Raw genomic sequence first — 22,279 nt, forward strand, 5'->3', positions numbered from 1 at the left:
GTAGCAAGCATGATTAGTCTGGGGCAAAAAAACCCTCACATGGACCACAACATGATTTTGGCTGGCATTAAATCCTCCAGAAAAGAGGAGAGGGAGTCGCAGACATAATTATACGCAGTTATGAGCACCTTTTACCAATCTCCTGTGTCTCATTATAGTGAGCGGTAGTCATCGCGCTTCCAACGCTTGTACACCAGAGAAATAGTGTTTAATGGAAATTGGTAAAATATGTGGATAGGAAGTTACTAATGTTGAAGACGTCATAAGGCACAAACACTAGTAACAAATATACTGTAGGTAGAAAGTATAGTTGTTTTTTTATTTTAGACCAGAGAACATTTGCCTCCCATTGCTATTCATTCATTCATCCAATTGTTACTAGCTCTTCTGTATTACACTACACGGACATTAATGAAACACTTGTACAAAAGGCAACAGGTCACAATATAGTCAGCAAAAAAATGAGAAGCATCTCTTATGCTGTGAAATGGAAAATACAAAATAAAATAATAAAAATGTAACTTGTGCATTATAGGTGGAGTGTTACAATTAGTCCCACCTTGTCTATGCCAATGTAAATGCCAATTGCTAAAGTAATTGTCTCCTTCTGCTTCTCTGTTCTACTTGTGCATCTAAAGGCTGCAGGGTTAAGGAGTTGGGCTGCGGTTTGCTTTTTCCTTGTTCCGGTGATCGGCACATCTGGGTGATACAGTTGAATGTGTGGTTGCAAGTGGGATGTTTTTCCATCCACATAGTGTGACTGAATCGCCAATCTGCTTGTTGTGCTTACATTAGCACCTATTGCTAACAGTGTACATCTCAAACAACGAGGAACTTGAGCTTGTTAAATCTGGTTCTGCATTACGTGCATCAATCTTCATACTGTGTATTCTGTGTGGCTGCGTGCACCGAACCTTGTCCCCCGTACCTTGACAGATCGATGCGAATACACAATCAGTTATAGCCCTACATATCCTTGATGAGCTCTTAAATGTCAAAAGGCGCTTAAATAAAATATAAGGATATTATAACTTTCAGGATCTGTGTTTGAGAATAACATTCATTAAAAACAGCACAATATGAAAGGAAGGATTGAATGGAAAGGAATCTTTACACAACAATTAGGAATTTAGCCGTGAATAAGTCTGCCTTGAGTGAGCTATTTGCTGGCATAATGCTGTCCTTTTGTTTAGGAGTGATCATTATGGGTCTATTGGGAACAGGCAGATGTCATCATCTGCCTGGCAGAGCACGATGATGAATAACCATGGGGCGGTAGAGTTGTGAGAGTCACAGGAAACCTATGTCACAGTGACAAAGTCACACATGTCAGCTGGTCGAATGAACACAGAAACATCAGAACTATGATGATGTGAAAATCTGTATGTCCCATTAACTGCATGTTAATGTTTTTTCAATGCAGCTATGAAAAGCTGGAATAGCCCTTCTCTGAATGCTTTGTACCTGAGAGACTTGGATGAGTGAGGTCCTGCTGTGTTTAAAGCCTAATTTACAAGACATTCATAAAACCCCACATGGTGTTTGTTCCTGAAAATTCAAAACATCAACAACTATCAACTAAACCATTCAGAAGGCAATTTTTTAAAGTTTCCAGGTAAGGAAATGTTGTTTACTCACACAAAGTTTAAAGAAAAACAAAAAACTGCATTAGTCCTGCACCCACAACACTCCCTATTTTCCTTCTTTAATTTCTAGACAGGTTTTCAGACACCCCTGCCCAAGACAATGTCCCTCCATTAAAATCCCATTCACTGCTTGCCCTACAATTGGCAAAATGGCGTTAAAACCATTGCAAATGCATTTATTTCCCCAAATGCACATTTTTCAGTAACTGCCATAAACATTTGCAAGCCAGACAAAAAAAAACACATATTTGTCACATTTTTGTTCTGTTTTTTGACACACAGTTCATGGCTGTCAACATGACCTAAACAAGCAGACTGAGTAATAATCAAAACAACATCACCATACTGAAACCTGCAGTCGTCTCTCCCACAATGTCTACAATGAGACCATTTTCAATAGCAGCTCTGCACCCCAACTCCATCCCGCTGCTTTGGGCACATGTAAGGCTGAACTATAAGTGTTGGTTTCAGTGGCCAAATCTTAACAATCTGCAATGTGTGGTGAATCAGATATAATGACACACTTTTGTACTGTAGCATTACCCACCAGAGTTTGGATGTTTCAAACAAAGTCTGTTCTTTGTCTTTTTTGTGTGACAGTGTTTGAAATGTGCACAGACGGATGATACATGTCGTTGTTCCCCAAACCGCATGCCTCTTCACACCTGGCTGAAACTATCAGCCAAAAAAAGTTCACTGTAGACTATTATAGACAGGGGAACAGATAATGATCTAAGGACAATGAGCTATTTGCCAGGTAAATCAATGCAAAAAACAATTATAGTAATAATAATAATCATGAATTTGTGTTCCCAAATTGTCTTTATATTCCTGATGAATGTAATGCACAGTAGTAGCTATAAAGTTTATGGGTAATGCTGAGATGCACTTATGTATCATATCCTAAAGATCCTCTCCAGACATGTTTAAATACATATACAAATATTTTGCCTTGAATAATAAATAATTTCTTTAAATTCCATCTACTTTCTCACTGAAAAATCCTGATTATGAAATATTCAAATATTAATTTCAGTCCTGGACCAAGATGTCTCCTTCACTGTAAAAATCCATCATGTCTTGTTTAAGTTGCATATTTGATCATGACTGGCCTCCAAACTAAAGTAGTTATGATGTCCCAAAATCATGCTTGCATATACCTGTACATGTCTTGAACTGAGATTTGATGTGAGCAAAGAGAAACCTTTTGCCTTCAGCAGATGAATGGAAAAACAACCTGCTAGTGTCAAACTCACAAATATGCACATTGAAGTGCAAACATCCAAGTGAAGTAACAATAAGTAAAGTACACTTTCGATTGGAGGGGTACTAACATCGTATAAAATCATATGATTATTTCAGTCATTTAGTTTGGTTGACAAGCAAACACTACACTAGCCCTAACATCAAGAAATATTGCTATCCCTCACATTGACATTTAGCTAACATAAAGCCTTACAAGCAACCGCTTTATTTTTTTTGTACATATGACTTGAGAATCTATACAGCAGTTTACCGTTCCTGCTTTCGCGTATGATCACTGGCAGGTAATGTTCTTGGCACATAAGTAGAAACAAATTGAAACTTGGGAGCGAAATACAAAATACCTTTCTAAACAGCAGGGAGCTTGCGCTCCAAGCAGAGAAAGCTAAACTCACCAACAAAGGCTGCACCTGCTGCAAATTTATTCTCCCATTGTACTCATCACCCCTGCCAGCCAACAAAAATAGGAAATTAAGGTCCGAGGAGTGTGCACTTCACTGACGTCATGTTACAGTCCATGATTTCAAAACTCGAGTTACTTCCTGCTGTTCACCCTTGGGGATTCAAGTTCAAAGATGTGTGGTGCACCTTTTAAACAAGTCGGTTTTTTTTGGAAAAGGAAAGAAATAAAATGTGATTGCAGCTGATTGAATTCACTCTCTTATTAAGTGTCTTTGCCTTTCTTTTGTGATTTATTTATTGTTGTATTGAGGATTGTGAAGTGTTGAAAACAAGCAAGGATGCTGACTGACTTTCATGCAAAGCTAAAAGACGAGAAGCTTCACTAAGGAGAAATACTTGCTCGATTGACTTTTAAACCAAGGGGAATAAACTACCCACTGTATTTAAAGTCAAGTGGTGGGACAGATGGTCCCTGTTTTGCCCTTTACTGGTTGCAGAACATCCACCCACTTTAAAGTCTGTGTAAAGGAAATTAAGAGATATGTTTAGAAACACATTGCAGTATAGGAGTCGCGAAATAATTGCTTTTGAAAAGACTGTAAGTCATGTAATACTGAATTATGGAGATAGAGCAAACTGTTTTTAATTTTGGGGGGTTTAGGATTGTTTGAGAGGGTCAGAAATCATGGCTCGAGGGAGGGGAAACCATTCACTGCTCTCCATTGACTTGATATTGTGTGAGGGGGCCTCCTTGTCAATTCTGTCTGCAAGCAAAAAACAGTTGCTGTGTGGTGGGATGTACTACCAAAAGGGTAAAGAAACCAATCAATACCAACACTTGATGGAAATTACTATTAAAGCACTAACAAAAATTAGTATTGCGATCACAACCCCCCCCTAACATAGGTGCACTTTACATGTTTATAAAACATACTTTGGCATATGCTTACTGTCAAAATGCTTTAGTGCCATGCACAGAACTATGGTTAGCCTAAAACTATAATTTGCCTAGTGCACAAGTGTCTGTTTCTCTTTCAGAGAAGAGAATACTGCTTACTTTTTTGTGATTTTGGAACCTTATTTTTTCATAGGAATTTGGCTGGGTGGTTAATAACACATTTGTCTGTACTGTGACAAACTCAGATCCCACATTCACCATTGCCTTACAAAGACTTGTATACTGTATTCTTATATTCTACAAAAACAATTCTTTATGAACAATTTCTAAAATCGATTATTTAATGCCTGAATAGATTCAATTCCTTCATTTTAGTCAACCTGGAGGTAGGAGGAAGAAATAGTGGATTCTCCAAGATCCACTTGGGATGCACCCTAACAAAGTACAGTAAACATTACACAGACAGTAACGTATGAAAACACTTTCTGTTTCACACTTTGCCATGAAAAGCAGTGCTAGACAATAAAGCTACAAACTCTGTCATGGACAGGTTTCGTATTGTGGTGACAGCGCTGACACAGCTCTGTGGAAACAGGGCAGGCAATGTGAGACTTGTAACAGTATTAGAGCTGACAAGAGTGCTCATAATTCTCAACTGCAGTCAAACTAGCCGTATCTCTGCGGTCAAATCAGCCGATAATGCAACTGTCATGCATCCATATCTGTACCGACGCTTGTATTAATGCATTTAAACAGCTGACGGAAAACTGACAAGGAGAACAGTGACAGACTTTGTAAAGTTAACAGAAAAGATACATGTGTGTGTGTGAAAATAAGTGTTAAAGGATTAATACAAGATATATTGAAATGAGATTAACAGGATCATATCTACCTGTGTCTTTTAGGAATCGAGAAGAAAATACTACTACGTTGTGAGGGAAATGTCTTTATTCTTTGATTTTTGATTTTGTATTCTTTGCATTTGATTCTAGAAAAAACAAGTAATTCCTGACAATGACTAAAGCTGAGGACATCTCTGACTAAGTACAGACACGATCCAAGCATTTTTACTTTATCAATTTAGAGATATTCCAGAGTAAACGTCCCAAATTGTACCTGAAAATAACTACATTCCTGAATACCTATATACTTTAAGTGCTGACTTCCACACATGTCTGACTACATACACGCTGTGTTTTTGTTAAGGAATAGAGATTTGGGGCTTTATTGCCCATAGTTGGATAAGTAGATTAACACCACTCTCATGTCTGAACAGTGAATATTAGGCTGAAGCTGGCAGGCAATTGACTTAATTGAGCATAAAGCCTGGAAACAGCTAGGCTGCCTCCCCCCAAACCATAGACTGTAAAAAAGAAGCTACCGTAACGTCACCCATTGGTTTGTAAACTGCCGTTTTGAAACCTCTTGTTTGGCATTTTGGCCATCACCATCTTGGTTTCTTTAAGCCAGACGTGAACATATTTAGATGCAATGGGGGAGCTGAGCACAAAGCCATTGTTATTTAAATAGTGTAACTGCTGATTGTCAACCCCCTTACACAAGTCAGTCTACTGTCAGCGGGTGAGATAGGAGCTCCAGGTACTGCCACCATTCTACTGCATGTAATGTTACTGTCCACGCTCTAGTGTAACAGAGCCGGTGGAAATCTGCAGTTTCCAGCTAAGTTACCAGCTAACACTAGCATTAGCTAGCTAAGAAATCATGGAAATCAAGCTGCGTGATTCATTTCTATATAAAATCTCACTTCTTGGATTTCCAGCATGCCGCTCCAGAGTCAACAGCCACTTTATCCATTACTTTCTACTCTGTATGGTTCATGGCTCATCATGAACTAATAGTACAGCGGCGGATAAAATCTTTAACATCAATTTGGACCTTGGTGGAGTTGCAGCCACCTTTTGTGATTCCCTGTTCCTCTCAGACATGGGTTTATTGCACAAATGCTGTAGTAAATCCTTATAGTTCCAATACAATTCCCTGACTGCCAAAGCTACTGTAGGCAGTTACATGGATAAACCTTCCAAAATCAGTGATACAGATCAAGTGCAATGAAGCTTAATACCTACCATATACATAAAGGATGTAGTCGTCATAGGCCTCTCCCACAGCATTGGATGCCACGCAGCGATAGGTTCCGTTGTAGGACTTATTAAGGTTCTCGATGTAAAGATCAGAACCCGTGACCACAGCGTGAGGCGGCACATCCTCGTCTACTCTCAGCCAGTTGATCTGATGTGGACTGGGGAGCACAAATACCACACACATCACTCAGGCGCTGTCTATCCACGCTAGAAATCTGAAATAAAGGTCAAATCTGAGATTGTGTGAGGAGGGCCATGGCAGACCCTGTCTAATGATGTGCTTTGTACAGCATGCAAACAACTGGTAACATTTAAATGGTACAATGAAATGTGAAGGTTAAGGGGGTGCTCAGACTTTCAAAAAAGGGATATAGAGTGGAAAGTGAAATTTGAAGTCCGTCCATTTGAGTGTAGTGAGTACTCACTGTGGTTTTCCTTCTGCGATACATGTTAAATCTAGATTGTCACCCTCTCTGGTTAAACCGTCAGGATATGTGACCACAATCTTCACTTCTGGTTTATCTGAAAAAAGTGAATATTTCCAATACTCCAATGTTAGAAGTTAGAACAAACCTGGCTTTTCCCATACACATACAGCCAAAGCAAAAGTTACAGGAAGTGAAACACAGAAGAGGATGAAATTTTTATCCTATGTGCTCAGTAGACATCCAGTAATTCTACAGTGCTTTAAAGCACTTTTTTCTTCTTATCAATCCTTGCAAAAGATTACCAAAATGTCAAGCAGTTTCAGTCAAGCTTTCTCTTTTTCCTTGAAAGGTCAGATAAAACAGTAGTCTACCTGAAAAAAAAAGAATATTCTACACAAACAACAAAAGCGAATCTTGACCTTTCTCTGATGTTTAACAGTGTAAGGCAACCTGTACTCTTCAATCAATGCACCATTTAAAGAACACCTAAACATCATTTGACACCTGAACAAAAGTTGTTTTTATCCCTTGTGGTAACTGTATCCAATGGCTTTGAGTCTAGAATGCCAGGACTGCATGATCCACAGATAATAGACAGGTAGTGATAAATATACGATACATCCACTATCTAATGGTCAGAGGATACACTAGAAGTCTACCTAAATATCTAAAAGAGTAACTGCACCTGGTCAAATTCTGCTTGAACACATGATGCTGGGTTCAAGAAACTGACACATTTCAACTCATTAGGGCTAGTTCGGCAGTGTTTTCCTGCTTTCAAAATCTATTGTGGAGTGACTCTAAAACTTCTGGTTTATTTCAACATGGCGTATTTCCAATAAATGTGGCCATTGTGATCATGCTAACTTTGAACTCTCACCTCCATTGTAAAGAAGATGTAAATCCCTATGAAGTAAGCCATAATGGCCATACTAGGTCTCTACTTTTTATCGGACTAGCTTTTGTAATGATTTATTTAAATCACAAACCTTGTTTTGTATTTGTTCAAATCCTAGCCCACAGCCTAAAAGAGGAACTCCATACAAAATTGCAATGTACCGTATTGTTCGGATTAAAAGTCGCTCCGTAGTATAAGTCTCACCAGCCGAAAAATGCATAATAAACAAGGAAAAAAACACATATAAGTCGCACTCGAGTATAAGTCGCATTTTTGGGGGAATTTTATTTGATAAAATCCAACACCAAGAATAGACATTTCATCTTGATAGGCAATTTAAAATAAAAATAGAATAGAGAACAACAGGCTGAATAAGTGTACGTTATATGACGCATAAACAACGAACTGAGAACGTGCCTGGTATGTTAACGTAACATATTACGGTAAGAGTCATTTAAAAAACTATAACATATAGAACATACTATACGTTTACCAAACAATCTGTCACTCCTAATCACTAAATCCGATGAACTCTTCTTTCTCTGTGTCACTTCTGAACAACTCCGCCAACTCATAGGTACGGAAGTAGCAGGTAGCATCTTTCTTTTCACAATGCACTTCTGCCATGACCCGCCCCCGCCGAATTTTGACTGGTTGACGTGTGTGTGTGACGATTGCTGATATACGCCTAGTCTCTTACGTGACTGACATAAATAAAAGCCCGGGCTATTATTTGATATTTTACAGTAATGTGTTAATAATTTCACACATAAACTGCTCCAGAGTATAAATCGCACTCCGGCCAAACTATGAAAAAAATTAAAACTAGCTTGTTTGCATCTCCTTGGAATTGAATGGTCAGTAAGCCAAATATTTCAAGTAGCACAAATGTGTTAGTGATTCTCAAAGGACCCTGTCTATGGTGCTTGGTTGTTGAGATGTTAGCCATATCGTATAGGAAAGTGGTAATAGTGGGCGTATGATACCAACTAATGCCAGAGTCCCACCAATAAGAAGGTAAGCCCCCAACTAGTCCAAGAGAGAACATCTCTATGGGACCATGGTATTGTTCTAGGCTTGAAAAGGTACAGTTTTAAGTTACTCACATAGCACTTCCAAATGTCTTTGAGTCAGGAGGTCCTTTGCAGCTGGGTGGTCAATGATGCAGTCCACTGGCACTCCATCATCCTCTTTGGTGACAGAAAATCTTACTCGGCTGGTGACAGTAAACATCCTGTCATACGTCTCTTCAACTGTTATCTCACCTAGAAAAAACACCACAAGCACGAGAGGGGAAAAGTTAATCGCTAAACAGCTCAACAAATCTCAAATCCTGCACCGATCTGTGGTGATCATGGTGAGAAAATAGTCAGTAGAGATGCAATGTTTATTGGCCAAACATTGGTATCTGCTGATATTCCCCATGTTGAGTGTCACCAGCCTATCGATAAACAAGATGACATTCACCGATGGCAGTGGTTGATGTTTATCCGTTGTGTCAGATCAATTTTGCGCCAGCTTAAGTGGAAGAAGTGAAAGAATATGTTGGCCGCATGTGAGTGTTACACTGTCTTGGAAAAGTTTGTAAGACATGTTTCTTTTAGATCTTTTGGTCGGTTGGTTGCTTGGTCGATAGATATGCTGTCGCCCGACCAAATTCTTGCTGGTTTCATGAGGCAATATGTCTAGCGTATGCCGAAGCATGGGAGAGAGGATAGACCTGCCAGTGTATGTGGCCAACAGTATTTATTTATCATCCATCGCTGTTGTTCGTCAGCACTTGTACGTGTAGGACGTGATGTTTGGTCTGTGGTATTTGTCCTGCCCCTTCTACACTGTAATTGGACAGCCGGGTAAAATCAGTGACAGTGATGAGTGTGAAGTGGAATATTTTTCAACTCTCGGCGACCAGAAAAAAACCCCCAACTGGCAGCACTCACTGCTGCTCATTGCAAAATAGACGTTTTCTCAGGAAAATACACTTTGGTGGAAAAGTCCGTTTTCCAGAACTGGCACAAATGGCACGCAAAGTGCACCTAAGTGCTCCATGCACCAACACAGACAGTGAGCATCTGTTCATCTCTGCATCTCACAGATGCGAACAGAATTAAACTGAGCTGCAAGAAGGCAGAGATACTTACGGTATTTTTAATAGCTGTAGTTTGTATGGATACAGGTAGTTTGTTAGCAGGCTGTCAAGGCATTTAAAGCAGTTACTTTTAAAAAAAAATTATATATTTTCATGTTAAAGGTTATATAGAATGTGGTTTCGCAATTTGTATGACTTTTAAACCATTCAGTCAATTTTTATAATGCATATATCTATGTTTCCCTAGCATACAGTGGGAATAAATAATAACAGAAAAACATTGGCACTGGCTATTCGCCAAATTGTTATTTTAAGCGGTATCGGCCCAGAATTCGGTGCATCCCTAATAGTCATAGCTATTAAGAGCACATAACCTGTCAAAGTGGAGTGCTTTCAAATGGCATTTACATTTAATTCATGATTCAGTGATGCAGCGCCTGAGATGAGACTTTAGAGGATTTAGATGGGCCTGAGGTCTTCAGTTCTGAAGAAAGCAGCGAGGAGTGGCTGGGTCATATAAGCCAGATAATGAATTCCTCTACAGCTAGAGGGTGGAGCATTGTTGGGGCTAACCCTGCAGTAATCTGCTGCCCACTAGGCCCTGGGCTGTCAGAGGGGCATTCATTTAGAGAGCATTACAATGCCACAGGGGCATCGCATTAGCTGCATTGCTGAGTGTGATGGTTTACTTGCACTTAATGAAGTGAAGAAATAATTACAGCCCCACTCTGACCTGCAGCACACTTCTATTTCAGCCTTGTCACCGGGGAGCCCGGCTGGACTCAGGGAGGGCAAAACACTGTTGTTCCACAGTTGATGATCACCAATACACACATATGTGGCCTCTTGATGGACGTTAACCCCGTGTAACACACACCCTCCCACCCAAGACCTGCCTACATAAAATTTAAAGTACTAGGATGGGTAAGTGGCCACTGCGCATGAGAGCATTACATTTGGCCACTCAACTGTAGTGAGAGATCATGCTGTTAGGTGAGCACACTGACTGTTCGAGAGTAAGTAACATAATGACAACAGCTGGAATAAGAAATGTGACAGTTTGATGGGGATGCATTTAAAATAAATGGCTTTAATTCAGAGACTTTGATTTTATTGCTAGTTTGTTGTAGAATTTTATTAGATGGTAAAAAGTACTGACTCGCAAACCGTTAATTTACAGAAACTTAAATTAATAATTATCGGGTGTAGAACATATGTACTATTGGTCTAAATCTAAAATATATAATGTTATGTCTTTGCCTGCTGTATGCCGTCAACTATATCCTACATCTGAGTTATTTGACTTCACTTTAAAATGCGCTGCAAACATTAACATGTCAAACAGGAAATGAGTTAATACCAACCATCTTTAGTTAAAGTGGAGTGTGGTGATCAGCAGTAACGCTCACAGAACAATGCCATCTTGTTCCTCGCCACATAACGACACACATTTCACATTAAGAGCTCTATTGTCATCATGCAATCACAAAGACTAAAGCACAGCACTAGGTCACATTTGTCACTGAGGGCATTTCCAAGCGCACCTGCACCACAGAGTTGAGTGAAGTGGAGTATGAATCTAAGGGGTGTGATGAGTCATTATCCTCTCAGACAGTCACAATAATTGTCTCAAACCATTCACAGCGCTGCATCACAAAACGGCTCAGGAAAAGATGCAATAGCAAATTGTGGAAGGATTGGGTGAAATGTTGAAATCATTATCACAATACTAATATGGATATTTTCTAACATACTGTGTATATACTCACAATATGGCAAATTACACTTAAAGTAATGAAACTGATATTCTGAGCAGAAAACTGTGATCCTTTTTTTTTTCTCCAGCATATTTTCTTAATTCTTTCCAATTGGAGCGGGGGCTTCATATAACAAAACTATGAATGGTGTGTTAACTGCTTGCCAAATCAATGAAGAACAGCACACAAGGACAAATTGCCTCCGAAGTAAGGCTACAATATGATTGCTGGTTGCTGACAAACAATGTCTCCGGTAAAAGGCTACTTTTTAAATGAAGTCTGTCCAGGTGCTTTATACAAACTTTATTTGCCCCCGAGGGGCAATTCAAGGAGTGCACATAGGCTAGTTGTACACGAAACAGAACAATGTCAACAACAACAGCAAGTAAAAGTAAAAACAATTTTTAAAAAAGTGGCAAGCAATTTTACAAAATAAATGGTCAAAATGATTATAATAACAAACTTTAAAGCCCCTGAACACCCACACAGGTGTTTTCAGTAAATCTGGCTGATTTGACCTCTGCTTGGGCTGAAGGTGGGCGGGGCTTTGATGAGAATTTGATGGGAATTTATGAGGTCATAAATGTCTGACTACCACTAAGGGTGATAAAGGTGTACTTTGTCCCGCCTTAACAGGTGAAACAAAGCTAACAGGAGACTCATGAAGATGTCAATCAATCACAGTATACACATCCACACAGTCCTGAGAAGAGGTCTAATCAACTAGTTAACTGAAAACACCTGTGTGGGTGTTCAGGGGCTTTAAGGTGCAGGAATGTATGAGTTAAAAAAAAATGTGTTAGGTGCATTGTGGGTAAAAAGCGAGTCATGAGCTCGGTGAGCTGGATGTTGAAGGGTGCAGGGGCAGTTGGGGGTTGAGCAGCTGAACAGCTGGGGACAAAGGTTGCCCTTCTCTGTGTCCTGCAGTTCGGGCAGCAAAGCCTGAAGATCCTGAAGGGAGCCACTCAAAAGCAGGGAACAGGGCATATGAGGGGTCCTGTACACTCTTGCTTGCTGTTCTCAGAGTTTGCTGCCTGCACATTATAGAGAGTACTCTGATAGGAAGTCCAACTAGTTTTCAGCAAACTTTTACAGTGGCCTGCAGATGGTTTCTGTGTTTTAGGCTTATGTAGGGGAACCAGCAGGTTAAGGAGAAAGTAATATGGTTATGGAGAAAGTCAGCTCTTCTCCCGGTGAAGTAGTCTGCCAGAGGGACGGTTCAAGGTTGAGGAATCAGCCGACTAACGTCACTTCAGTGTTGGCAGTACGAATGCAACCAAAAAAAGACCCATGCTTGTGTGTTCACAGGTCAAAGGAGAGGGGACAATGTGACTGTAATGTAATGAAGCAATACACAATTAAGAGACTCTAGAATTGGCTAAAATCGAGTCCACCTCTTTTGAGAACTTAGTGGTTATCTAGCTAGTGATACTGTTTATTCCTAAAATTAAGCACAATATAAATAATTTGACAGCTTACTCAGTCCATACTTTTGTAAATCTTTTCTTCAACTCATTTTTATAGGACCGTTGTTTTAATGCCTGTTCATGGAATCTCATAATTTTCTGATTTGTAATCACTGAATTTGTTATCCAATACCGTTTTCACAGTACACAAAAAACTACAAAGGTAATCTACTGTCTTTATCCTTCATTGGAAGTGTGTTTACCTCGCTGCAGTCTTCCTTGTCTGCATGACAAGATAGTACAGGCCTATATTGTTGTCTGCAAAATACCGAAGGGACAGGCAAAACACATTTCAAGGTCAGGAAAATAGCTTTGTTTGCACACATCTCAGCGCTGTCATGAAAAAAAGTCCTGAAGTTGACTTTTAGTATCATTTATTTTTGGTTCTCACAAAAGAATTTGAAAATGAAAAACAGTTTTAAAAAAAACTCTGAAATTCCTGAGTCACGTATTGAAGATCAGATTCATACAGACGGAACCATTATCATTGTACAGACCAACCAAGGCTTGTCAATTATCAGTGTCATCCAAGCCCTGATGAGGAAAACAACTGCGGATCAGGTCGTGGAAGGACTCAAATCTGAATGCAGAGGAGATTTGATTGTTGCAGCAGAGATGTCAAATCAAACGCACTTGTGAGCATCAACCACTGATCGATCCCAGCGCAACCAAGCATAGCCTCTTCTCAGGGTGACATTTTCTTTCAGTCCGTTTATAACTTGCGTCTTTGGCCTGCCAACGCACTGAAAAGCAGCCACTGATCAAGCTGGCTTTGCCTAACCGTTATTTTGCTGTGAAGTTAAATGACGGGTGCCAAGACTTACAGCTTATAAACCCTTTATAAAGTGATTGATACTTTTTAAAAAATGACTTCACTGCTTTAGTTTTATGTTACAGAAGCAGCTCTTATAGCATGATAAAATAGTTTAAAATGAACAGTTACTTATCAATTTTTCTGCAGCTTTTGACCACATCCCGGAGCCATTTCTCTGAAAAGAACTCGCTCTGATGTGAGGAAGTTGTATTCCCAGAAGAACGATGTGGGATACTAACAAAAGCTCAGGACAATTAAGTAAGTGAGTCTCTGCAGTGCAGAATTTGTAAATATCCCCAAGGTCAAGATAAAATGCTCAAGCTTGTAAAAAAATAAGAGTAAAAAGGAACACAGCTTTAATTTGATCTTCTAATAGATTCCAGATATATATACATTGTTTTGTTTACTAGTGCGGCTGCGGTTCAGAAAGTAGAGCAGGGTTTTCCTCTGATTGTAGGCTTGGTAGTTCGATCCCTGGCTTCTGTCCACATGTTGAAGTGTCCTTGGGCAAGACACTGAACTCCAAACTGCTCCTTATGGTTGGCCCTATGTGAGTGTGAATAGTTCAATGAGCGCTTTAGCTATAAACGCTACATAAATGCAGCCCATTTACCATTTGCTGAATACGGATTGTTGCCATGATCCCAAATCAGTCAAAGCTGAATTTGAAATGGCAAAATTCTGATTAAATCTCCTGCAGGCAGTTTCACATGATTGCATACAGATTTTAACGAATCTCCTCCTGTACTCGAGCAGCGGCAGCAGCTGAACACCAGGCTCCACTACATTTAAATAATATTGCAGCTGTCATTTATGCTAACAAGCATTTTGCCACCTTGTGTGTTGAGTCTCTCTCAGGCCCGTGCCCATCAGTCCTTTACCTGTCAGCATGATAAATCGTTGCAAAACCAATTCAGCCAATTTAAAAGTGTGTTTAAATCAGCCACCAGATTTTTTTTTTAAGAGTTGTCTTGCCTGCACACAGATTCTATTAAACTAGTGTGATGTGTGCCTTTTAATCTCAAAGACTGTTCAAGCTGATGAATTGTTTAGCACGTCCATAATGAGTAGTGATTTGTGTTTCCTGGGGTACAGGAGGTTGTGACTCTCTGGCTCTCTTTATGTATCCACTGCCACTATGGATTAACCCCGCTCAGCATGTCAGTGGCATTTCGCTGATCTAACCGTCCTGTTGTCTCTCCCTCCCCCTACACAACACTTGACAACTCATAAACAGAAATTGACTTCGACTCCTGTAGGGAACACTGGAGGCACAGATGGCATTTAGCTTCCGACTCGCTCTTGTCTAAATATTTCATCTCTCAACAAGCCAAATGATTACTCTCCATTCTAATACATACATAATTTGACAACAAGCCCAGATATATCCACTCTGTGTAAATACGATATGACTAAAATGAGTATCCTCCCTTGCTGTACACTAAGTATGTAATGAATAATTGATGACCCGTAATCATAACTGAGAGGTTATAAGGATTTTTCACCACCCCAGATTATAAACCCTTCTCTGTAATAGCCTGTAGCTATAGAAATGTGCAGATATGGGTTCATAACCATCTTTACAATACAGTGTATATATAGAGGGTTTAAAGAAAATGGAAACGATTTAGGCCGTCTTAAAACATAAAATTCAATCAGCAGTCGAGATTTAACGAAATGTTCACAGTAAATGTTGAAAGTTTTCCCTCTACTGCAGGTGACCTTTTCAAAGATGTAAACATAAACCTCTAAATGTGTCCCAATTTAATTCCTGTTGCAGTGTATGTCAATGACATCAGCTGATAGGAACGCAACAAGGACCAAGGCTGTGGCCTAGCAATGGAATTCCATTGAAAAGGGTCTATAAAACATAACATACGCCTGGATTGCAGCTCTTGCAGTAGTTGTGCCTAGTTTGATCATTAAATAGTTTAGTGTAGCTGAGCAAGCAGCCAAGGCGTATGAACAGGAGATTTTACACGCACATATAAAAAGAGAGAGAGCAGTATATGCCAGACATGATTGTTTTCTGTATTACTTCCTATACATTACATTAACATTATTAGTATATTACACATTAATGTTTTAGAAGAGAACAACATCTTCTTCACAGGGGAAGCCCCTCCAGAGATGGGCACAAGCAGGGAAGTGGACAGGCCTGGAGCATGTGAAGCAAACTGGGGGAGGCTGTTATTCTACTGACCTGTCAGTTCTTCCTCCCCTTTCATCCATCTGATGGAGGCAGCTGGCTTGCTGCCCATGGCTGTGCAGGTGAGCTCTGTCTCGTTCCCCTCACTGACCACATCCTCGCGGGTCTCGATGATTGGGTTTCCAGGTGGGACTGACCCACAGCAGAATCACACCAGCATGTTATATACTCACACATTCGGTAACACTTGATAATAATGATGCAAAACACATGTTTAAATAATCTGTGGATTCCTGGTTCTCACCATTAAGAAATTATTACATCACTATGGCTTTGTGTCAATAGTTATTACTGAATAGATCAGCAATCAATGCATGTTAGTTGTGACAAGGATCAATTCATGTCACGTTCTTTAGGACAAGGATCAATTCATAGTGTAATAAATTGGCTGTGCATTTAATTTACTAACTCAACATTTAGTTGAATTAAGAGGAAAGTTACTCTTTAAACTGCTTCACCATGTTCACCATCTTTATTTAGTATAATAACATGCACAAAGTACTGCAGAGGTTGATGGGAATGTTATTACTTTTGCAGTTATTTGTTCATGAAGTTAAGTATTGGACAAAAAAAATGTTCATAGCAATCAATGAAATAGTCATCTAGACATTTATCCAAAACCATATATGTAAACCTGTTGGTGGCGCTAGAGGAACAGTCAGGGGATCGCTAAAGTCTGCAGGATGTATCCTCATCAAAACCATCAGTGTCAAAATTCTATGGTAAACCATCAAATTGTTATTGAAATATTTCAGTCTGAATCAAAGCTGTGGACTTACAGACCAGTAATTACATAAAGTCCCAAGGAATTCATGATACATTAAGTGATTTGTGCAGTAAGTCATCATGAGTCAACCAGGCATTACTGAATGAAGCATGCATTTCATATCCTTAGTATAAAGTGTTACCCGGCATTCTGTGCCAAAGTTATACAAGTATGTGATTACATCCTATGGTTGCTTGGCTGCAGAATGTACACAAAATAACACACAGTTGTCCTTTGCATAAGTCATCGCAACAAACTTGCTGAACTCCAGTTAATTGAAAGCAAAAAGTCAGCGGGGTGTTCATTTCAAGGACTCTTCAATGCAACCCTTGGTTCAAAAAATACTGCAGCTAGGCTTCAATTGTACATCTAGAGTAATTACTTTAAAGTGCTTTTAATTCCTTTCAATCCCCCAGGATGTCTGCATGTATAATAAAGCTTAACTAGAGTAATTTCACTCCTAAGCATCAAAGTGTGGCACAGCTGACTCTCAATAGGGAATCGTTGGGAGCAGCCAAGTCAACATTCACCGGGATTCACGGAGTCAACACAGCTGCAAAAACCAACGTGGTCTGAGCCATCAATTTCAGCATCTGCTCCTTTTTCGTTATGCTGTTGAGCACCGCAAGAGCCTAATTGGCTGACATTTTGTTTCAGTTGCTAAAGATAACAGGATCAAAGATTACTATTATTTCATATTCACTATCTATAACAGAGTGAAATGCAATACAAATGTGTGTGTGGAAGGGTGTGATGTGTTTGCGCTAGGCTCACACATGCACCCTCACACCTACCCAGGACAGTGATGTCTGCGTAGGCTTCCTGAGGAGGATCTGTGTAGAGCTGGCACACGTAGCGTCCCTCATCGGAGAGTGACACATTGGACAGAGACACCCGCAGCTCGTTGTCAGAGAAATTCACCAGCTGGAACCGGCTGTCCTTCAGAGCTGTGGGGATACATGTGAGACAGAGACAGTAAGGATACAGAGTACAGGGACACAAACGTGAGACACAGGGTGAGAAGGGAAGAGGGGGTGAGAATGAGAGAGGGGATGGAGGAAGACAAAGGAGACACTTGGAGAAAATGAGAGAGAGATAAGGAGGGGGAGAGTGGGGGGAGGGGAATGCTGCCCTTTTGTGGGCTTTCTCCTTAATTGAGTAAAAGAAAAGCAAGTTTCAAAATGATTCATACAAGTTGATTTATAAAGTAGCTTTACAGTCCACGGAGCACTCGCAAAGACAGGAAAGTGTGAAGAGTGCTCATGAGGACTCCTAACAAGCTAGGAACTCTTGAAATGGACTGCTGCTGGTAATGGATGGATGCACCAAACTCATATACCCCAGAAAAAGGGAGAGGCATTCAAACATACATAATGAATTAAATCACAGTACGGAGGTAGAGAGGGCCTGATGGCTGAAACCATAAATCAAAAGTCGTCGGGAAACTGTATCCTAATGCCAGTATAGATTAGCTGAATTTTCCTTTAATGTCATCAAACTAGGTTAGCCATCTTGCTCAGAGTTTTTACTCCGCTTTTCATTTAGGTCAGCCCTCATCCCAAAGCACTCTTTTACATAAACAGCTTTGGTTTATTTGATTGGGAGCCCTTTTGATGTCTTAACCTGCCTTCTTTATCAAGTCCTCTCTGCATCTGTTGAGCTAACGAACTCTATTTGGCCCCAGTTAAAACCTGGGTAGGTTGTTATTCCCTTTGGGCTTTACACTCAGCATCATGATCATTACCCAATGTCTCAGGTCAGTGTCATGAAACCTCACCCCCCAATATAATTTGAGAGCTCTTTGGAAGTCTCTTCTCAAAGGGAAACAATGACACTGATGCACTTTGAGAACCAAAGCACCTGCTAAGGAGGGAAACCTTTCACTTCGGAGATGCTCAGTGTCCTTTATACTAAGGCAGTTTTATAACTGCCTGATTGCTTACATAAGAGCATGGAGGGGGCACAGTATCTATTATTCATCAGTCAGTGTTGAGCATTTTTTTTAACCAAAGGATCGACATATTTAGGGGCAACTCATAATTATTTTCATTAAAGATTGAACTGATTGTTTTCTCTTTGATAATTTGATCTGTTAAATATCCGAAAATCAGCTTACGAGAAAACGAGAAAACATTCACATTCGAGAAGCTGAAGCTGAATCTTTGTTAAACGATGAATTGATTAGTAAAATACATATTTTATTTTTTTCTGTCAGGTAGCTGATTAAATCAAATAATTGTTTCAGCTTGTTTTGTGGTTTTGCTCTGAATATCCTAATGAAGAAATGTGGTGATTTTATATCTGTGGTGTCCATACCTTGTTTCAGTTTCCCCAGGTAAAAACAAACGTTACTGGAGGGTTAGTTTATGTTACTGGACTTATAGTTAAACAGTAGAAGAGATAGTGACAAGTGAAAACTATGGGAATCCATTCTTACCAACAACTCCGACATGAATTGGAGCCACACGGTTGCTATTCTTCATGAAGTAGCTTTATTTTATTCATGAAAGAACATTTTATAATCCATGCCATGATTCATTCTATTCGTGTCTCAATCAGCTTCTTGCTGTGATTGGTGTTTGAGTAATCAAACACACATAGGAGATTTCTGTATTTGATTTTTGGCTTTTCATACAGCTTTGAAGTGGGAAGGGCCAGTTAGAAAAAACACCAATCACAGTGTTTAGGAACATTTGAATGAAAATGTGATGGCAGTTGTGGCGTTTGCTTGTATTGCAGCGCCACTGTCAAACAGATCTGCCCTGATTAGCTCTAACTCTTAATCAATAACATCTAACAATGTTTGTATAGTTATTTTAGTCATGACTATTGGAGTTTCAGACAAATACTAAAGACGTGAAACCTGGTTTTCAGGGACTTTTTAACCTACAGTATCTGATGCTTAAAGGATCCTGAGGAAAGATACAGTGAATAAATAATATTGCATCATCATTCATCCATTCATAGAGGTCCATCTTACCTGATAAATGCTCATTCTACTCATTTCAGATGACAACTCTGCTAAATTGCATTTTATTTTGCACATATCTTGCCAATTAAATACCTCATCCCAACAACACCACTTAGCCTCTTCATACCTCATACCTGTAACATAATTCATCTTTATTTGCTGCAATGGAAACTTTTACTTGTTTAAATGTTTATTTTGCCTTCACTGGTGCTGTAAAGCTGTTATCATTTTGTATGGTAGTTGTGTATCTGCATCTCTTTTAGGGGCTCCCGTTTGCTTGTTGCTGCTGTTCTTGTAGCTCCTGGTGTGTATCTATGTCGCTGCTGTTTACTTCCATGTATACAAAGATCTGCCACTGTGTCGTGCCACCCCGTTGACAGGTAACAATGCCACCGGCTGAGGGGGGTCCCCACAGAACCGGCAGTCCTTTAGGAACAGAGCCTAGAATAGTGCTGTCATGGGGTTCACTAGACCCCATAACGAGGAACACAAACGTGCGGCAGCAGCCCAGTAACGCTTTATCTGCCTGGCAGAAATCTGGCATATTCAGATCTAATTGCAGATAAACAAAACCTTTTGTGTTTTGTAATTGTCAATGGAGCTGCATTGACTAAGGCAGAGAAAATGACATGTTTACAGGCCCACATGGAGCAGCTTAGTAAAGAAAAAAGAAAAGGTTGTCTTAACGGTACAGAGCTAACATTGATTGTTACCAGGCTAAGAGCAAATGATTCATTGTTGCTTTTCTAAACTGACATGATCCCAGTCTCTATCTAATATGTGGTGTTAGAATAAATATTTCTAAGATGTAGAGCACAATATGACCTATGCTTAATATGACTCCATTCCTCTCTGCCATATTCTCAGGCATGTTTGTACAAATATGACAAAGATGTGTATTCAAACTCCCCTGATGCTCTTTGCAAAAGAGAAAATGGAACACACGTCTCGCTACCTAGAGTTGTGAAATAACAGCTGGGATGCAATATAGACTGAAATGAAGGGTGTCTCTCGTTCACCTTGAATCTTGGCTCAGATCCCAGATACAAACAAGTACAAAAGAAGAGACAAAAACTCGGTATAAGTAGCAGTAGCCCATATGCTCATGCATAATCATAATGTTCAATATCCTAATCTAAGAGATTATCGTGAAATCGAACAGTGACAAGGACACAGAAGTATTCCCATTATGGTAGCACTGTGTATTATCTCATATTAATCTTGCCGCATTCTGAGCTTAATGACTTGTGTAAAGGAGCCAAAAAGTCAAGGACAGATGGAATCATGTTTAACCTCAAGCTAGAGCTGATCTTGTGATATCTGATACCTTTACTGTAAATGTCAAAACCTGAGAGATTCCTTTAGGACAGTATGGCCTGAAATGGGAAATTGACAGACACCTCTTGAGGGAAACAAAAACGGTTGTAGTGACTTTTCTTGTGCAACAAAATCTCACAGATGAGGTGAAATTAACATCTGAAATGCAGAATAGATGTTGTGGATGCGAGGATGTAAGGAACATGCTCCTCAACCACAAATTAGATTAAAAGCAAATACAGGTCGTTTTTAAATATTTCCATTTGAAGATTGGAAGTAAAATTGCTTTGTATTCTCAATTTAAATAATTTGGTTAAGTTTTGGGCAAAGGTTTAGGTCATGATTTGGTAAGTAGAGCATTATGAACTTCTGCTAAATAATAAAACTTAGAGGAACATTCCTATTACAATTAATTCGAGAGGGCTGAAACATTTTGTGTCAAAATTTGAGCTAATGTTAGAAAAAGGGAAGAAAATAATTATTGACTGTAATCATCAGTTTCAATTCGGTGCATAAACATTACAGTCTGTGCAGTGTAGCTCCAGCACTGAGTAAGCTAATTAATTTGAAAAAATACATTATGTGTTAGTTCAAACTTAATTAATTAAACTTAATTTGATGCATAATTGCAGTAAGTATCTGTTGAATGATGAAGTGGCTCAACAAGATAAAATGGACTTTTATTTGGGCAATAACTTTTAACTTAAAATCTCATTCATTTACACATTTTATATTTTTGTGTCCCCTTATCTTCACTGAATTGCATATCATGGAACTGACAGGAACAATGTCCCCAATTTTCCCTTAAAGTCACGGTGGAAGTGTTCTTGGTGTGAAGTGGAAAGAAAGTGAAGTACTTGAGTACATAGTAGTTAACTAGATGGTTTGTTACACAGAACCATCTGAAAAGCTGTTATTGGAAACTGTTTGGAAAAGTGTAGGCACTTTCAGAAAACACTTGGCAGGTGATTGGATGAAAGATCTATTTATATCCGTTTACCACAGGCTAACTTCAACCAATCAGATCAATGAACCATATAACATAGTAAGAGGATGCCAAGAGGAAGAGGAAACAACAGCCCAACAGCCTGAGTCTGTGGATTCTTGATGGCCGAAGCTAGTAGCATACATACAAACTAGTTTTTTGGTGAAAATCAGGGTTTTGAATCAAGATGTCATTCAATCGTTGAATCGTTCAGATCTGAAACAAAAATCTTTTCCATCAACTAAAGTCTGATCAGTGTCGTTCTTTG

General features: G+C 39.4%; 1 protein-coding gene across 2 annotated transcripts in view; it reads right to left on the minus strand.

Annotated features, from left to right (window-relative positions):
- cadm1b (cell adhesion molecule 1b) overlaps nucleotides 1-22,279 on the minus strand; it is a 146,092-nt gene that overhangs the window by 16,657 nt on the left and 107,156 nt on the right. For both annotated transcript variants that reach the window (XM_083913278.1, XM_083913277.1), the window contains exons 4-8: nucleotides 17,533-17,685; nucleotides 15,967-16,104; nucleotides 8,744-8,902; nucleotides 6,737-6,833; nucleotides 6,297-6,469 (exon numbers count right to left, since the gene is read on the minus strand). In XM_083913278.1, the coding sequence (XP_083769404.1) occupies nucleotides 6,297-6,469; nucleotides 6,737-6,833; nucleotides 8,744-8,902; nucleotides 15,967-16,104; nucleotides 17,533-17,685 (720 nt within the window). The remainder of the gene's footprint in view (nucleotides 1-6,296; nucleotides 6,470-6,736; nucleotides 6,834-8,743; nucleotides 8,903-15,966; nucleotides 16,105-17,532; nucleotides 17,686-22,279) is intronic.

This window comes from Echiichthys vipera (assembly GCF_963691815.1).
Source record: "Echiichthys vipera genome assembly, chromosome: 5".
Classification (NCBI taxonomy): domain Eukaryota; kingdom Metazoa; phylum Chordata; class Actinopteri; order Perciformes; family Trachinidae; genus Echiichthys; species Echiichthys vipera.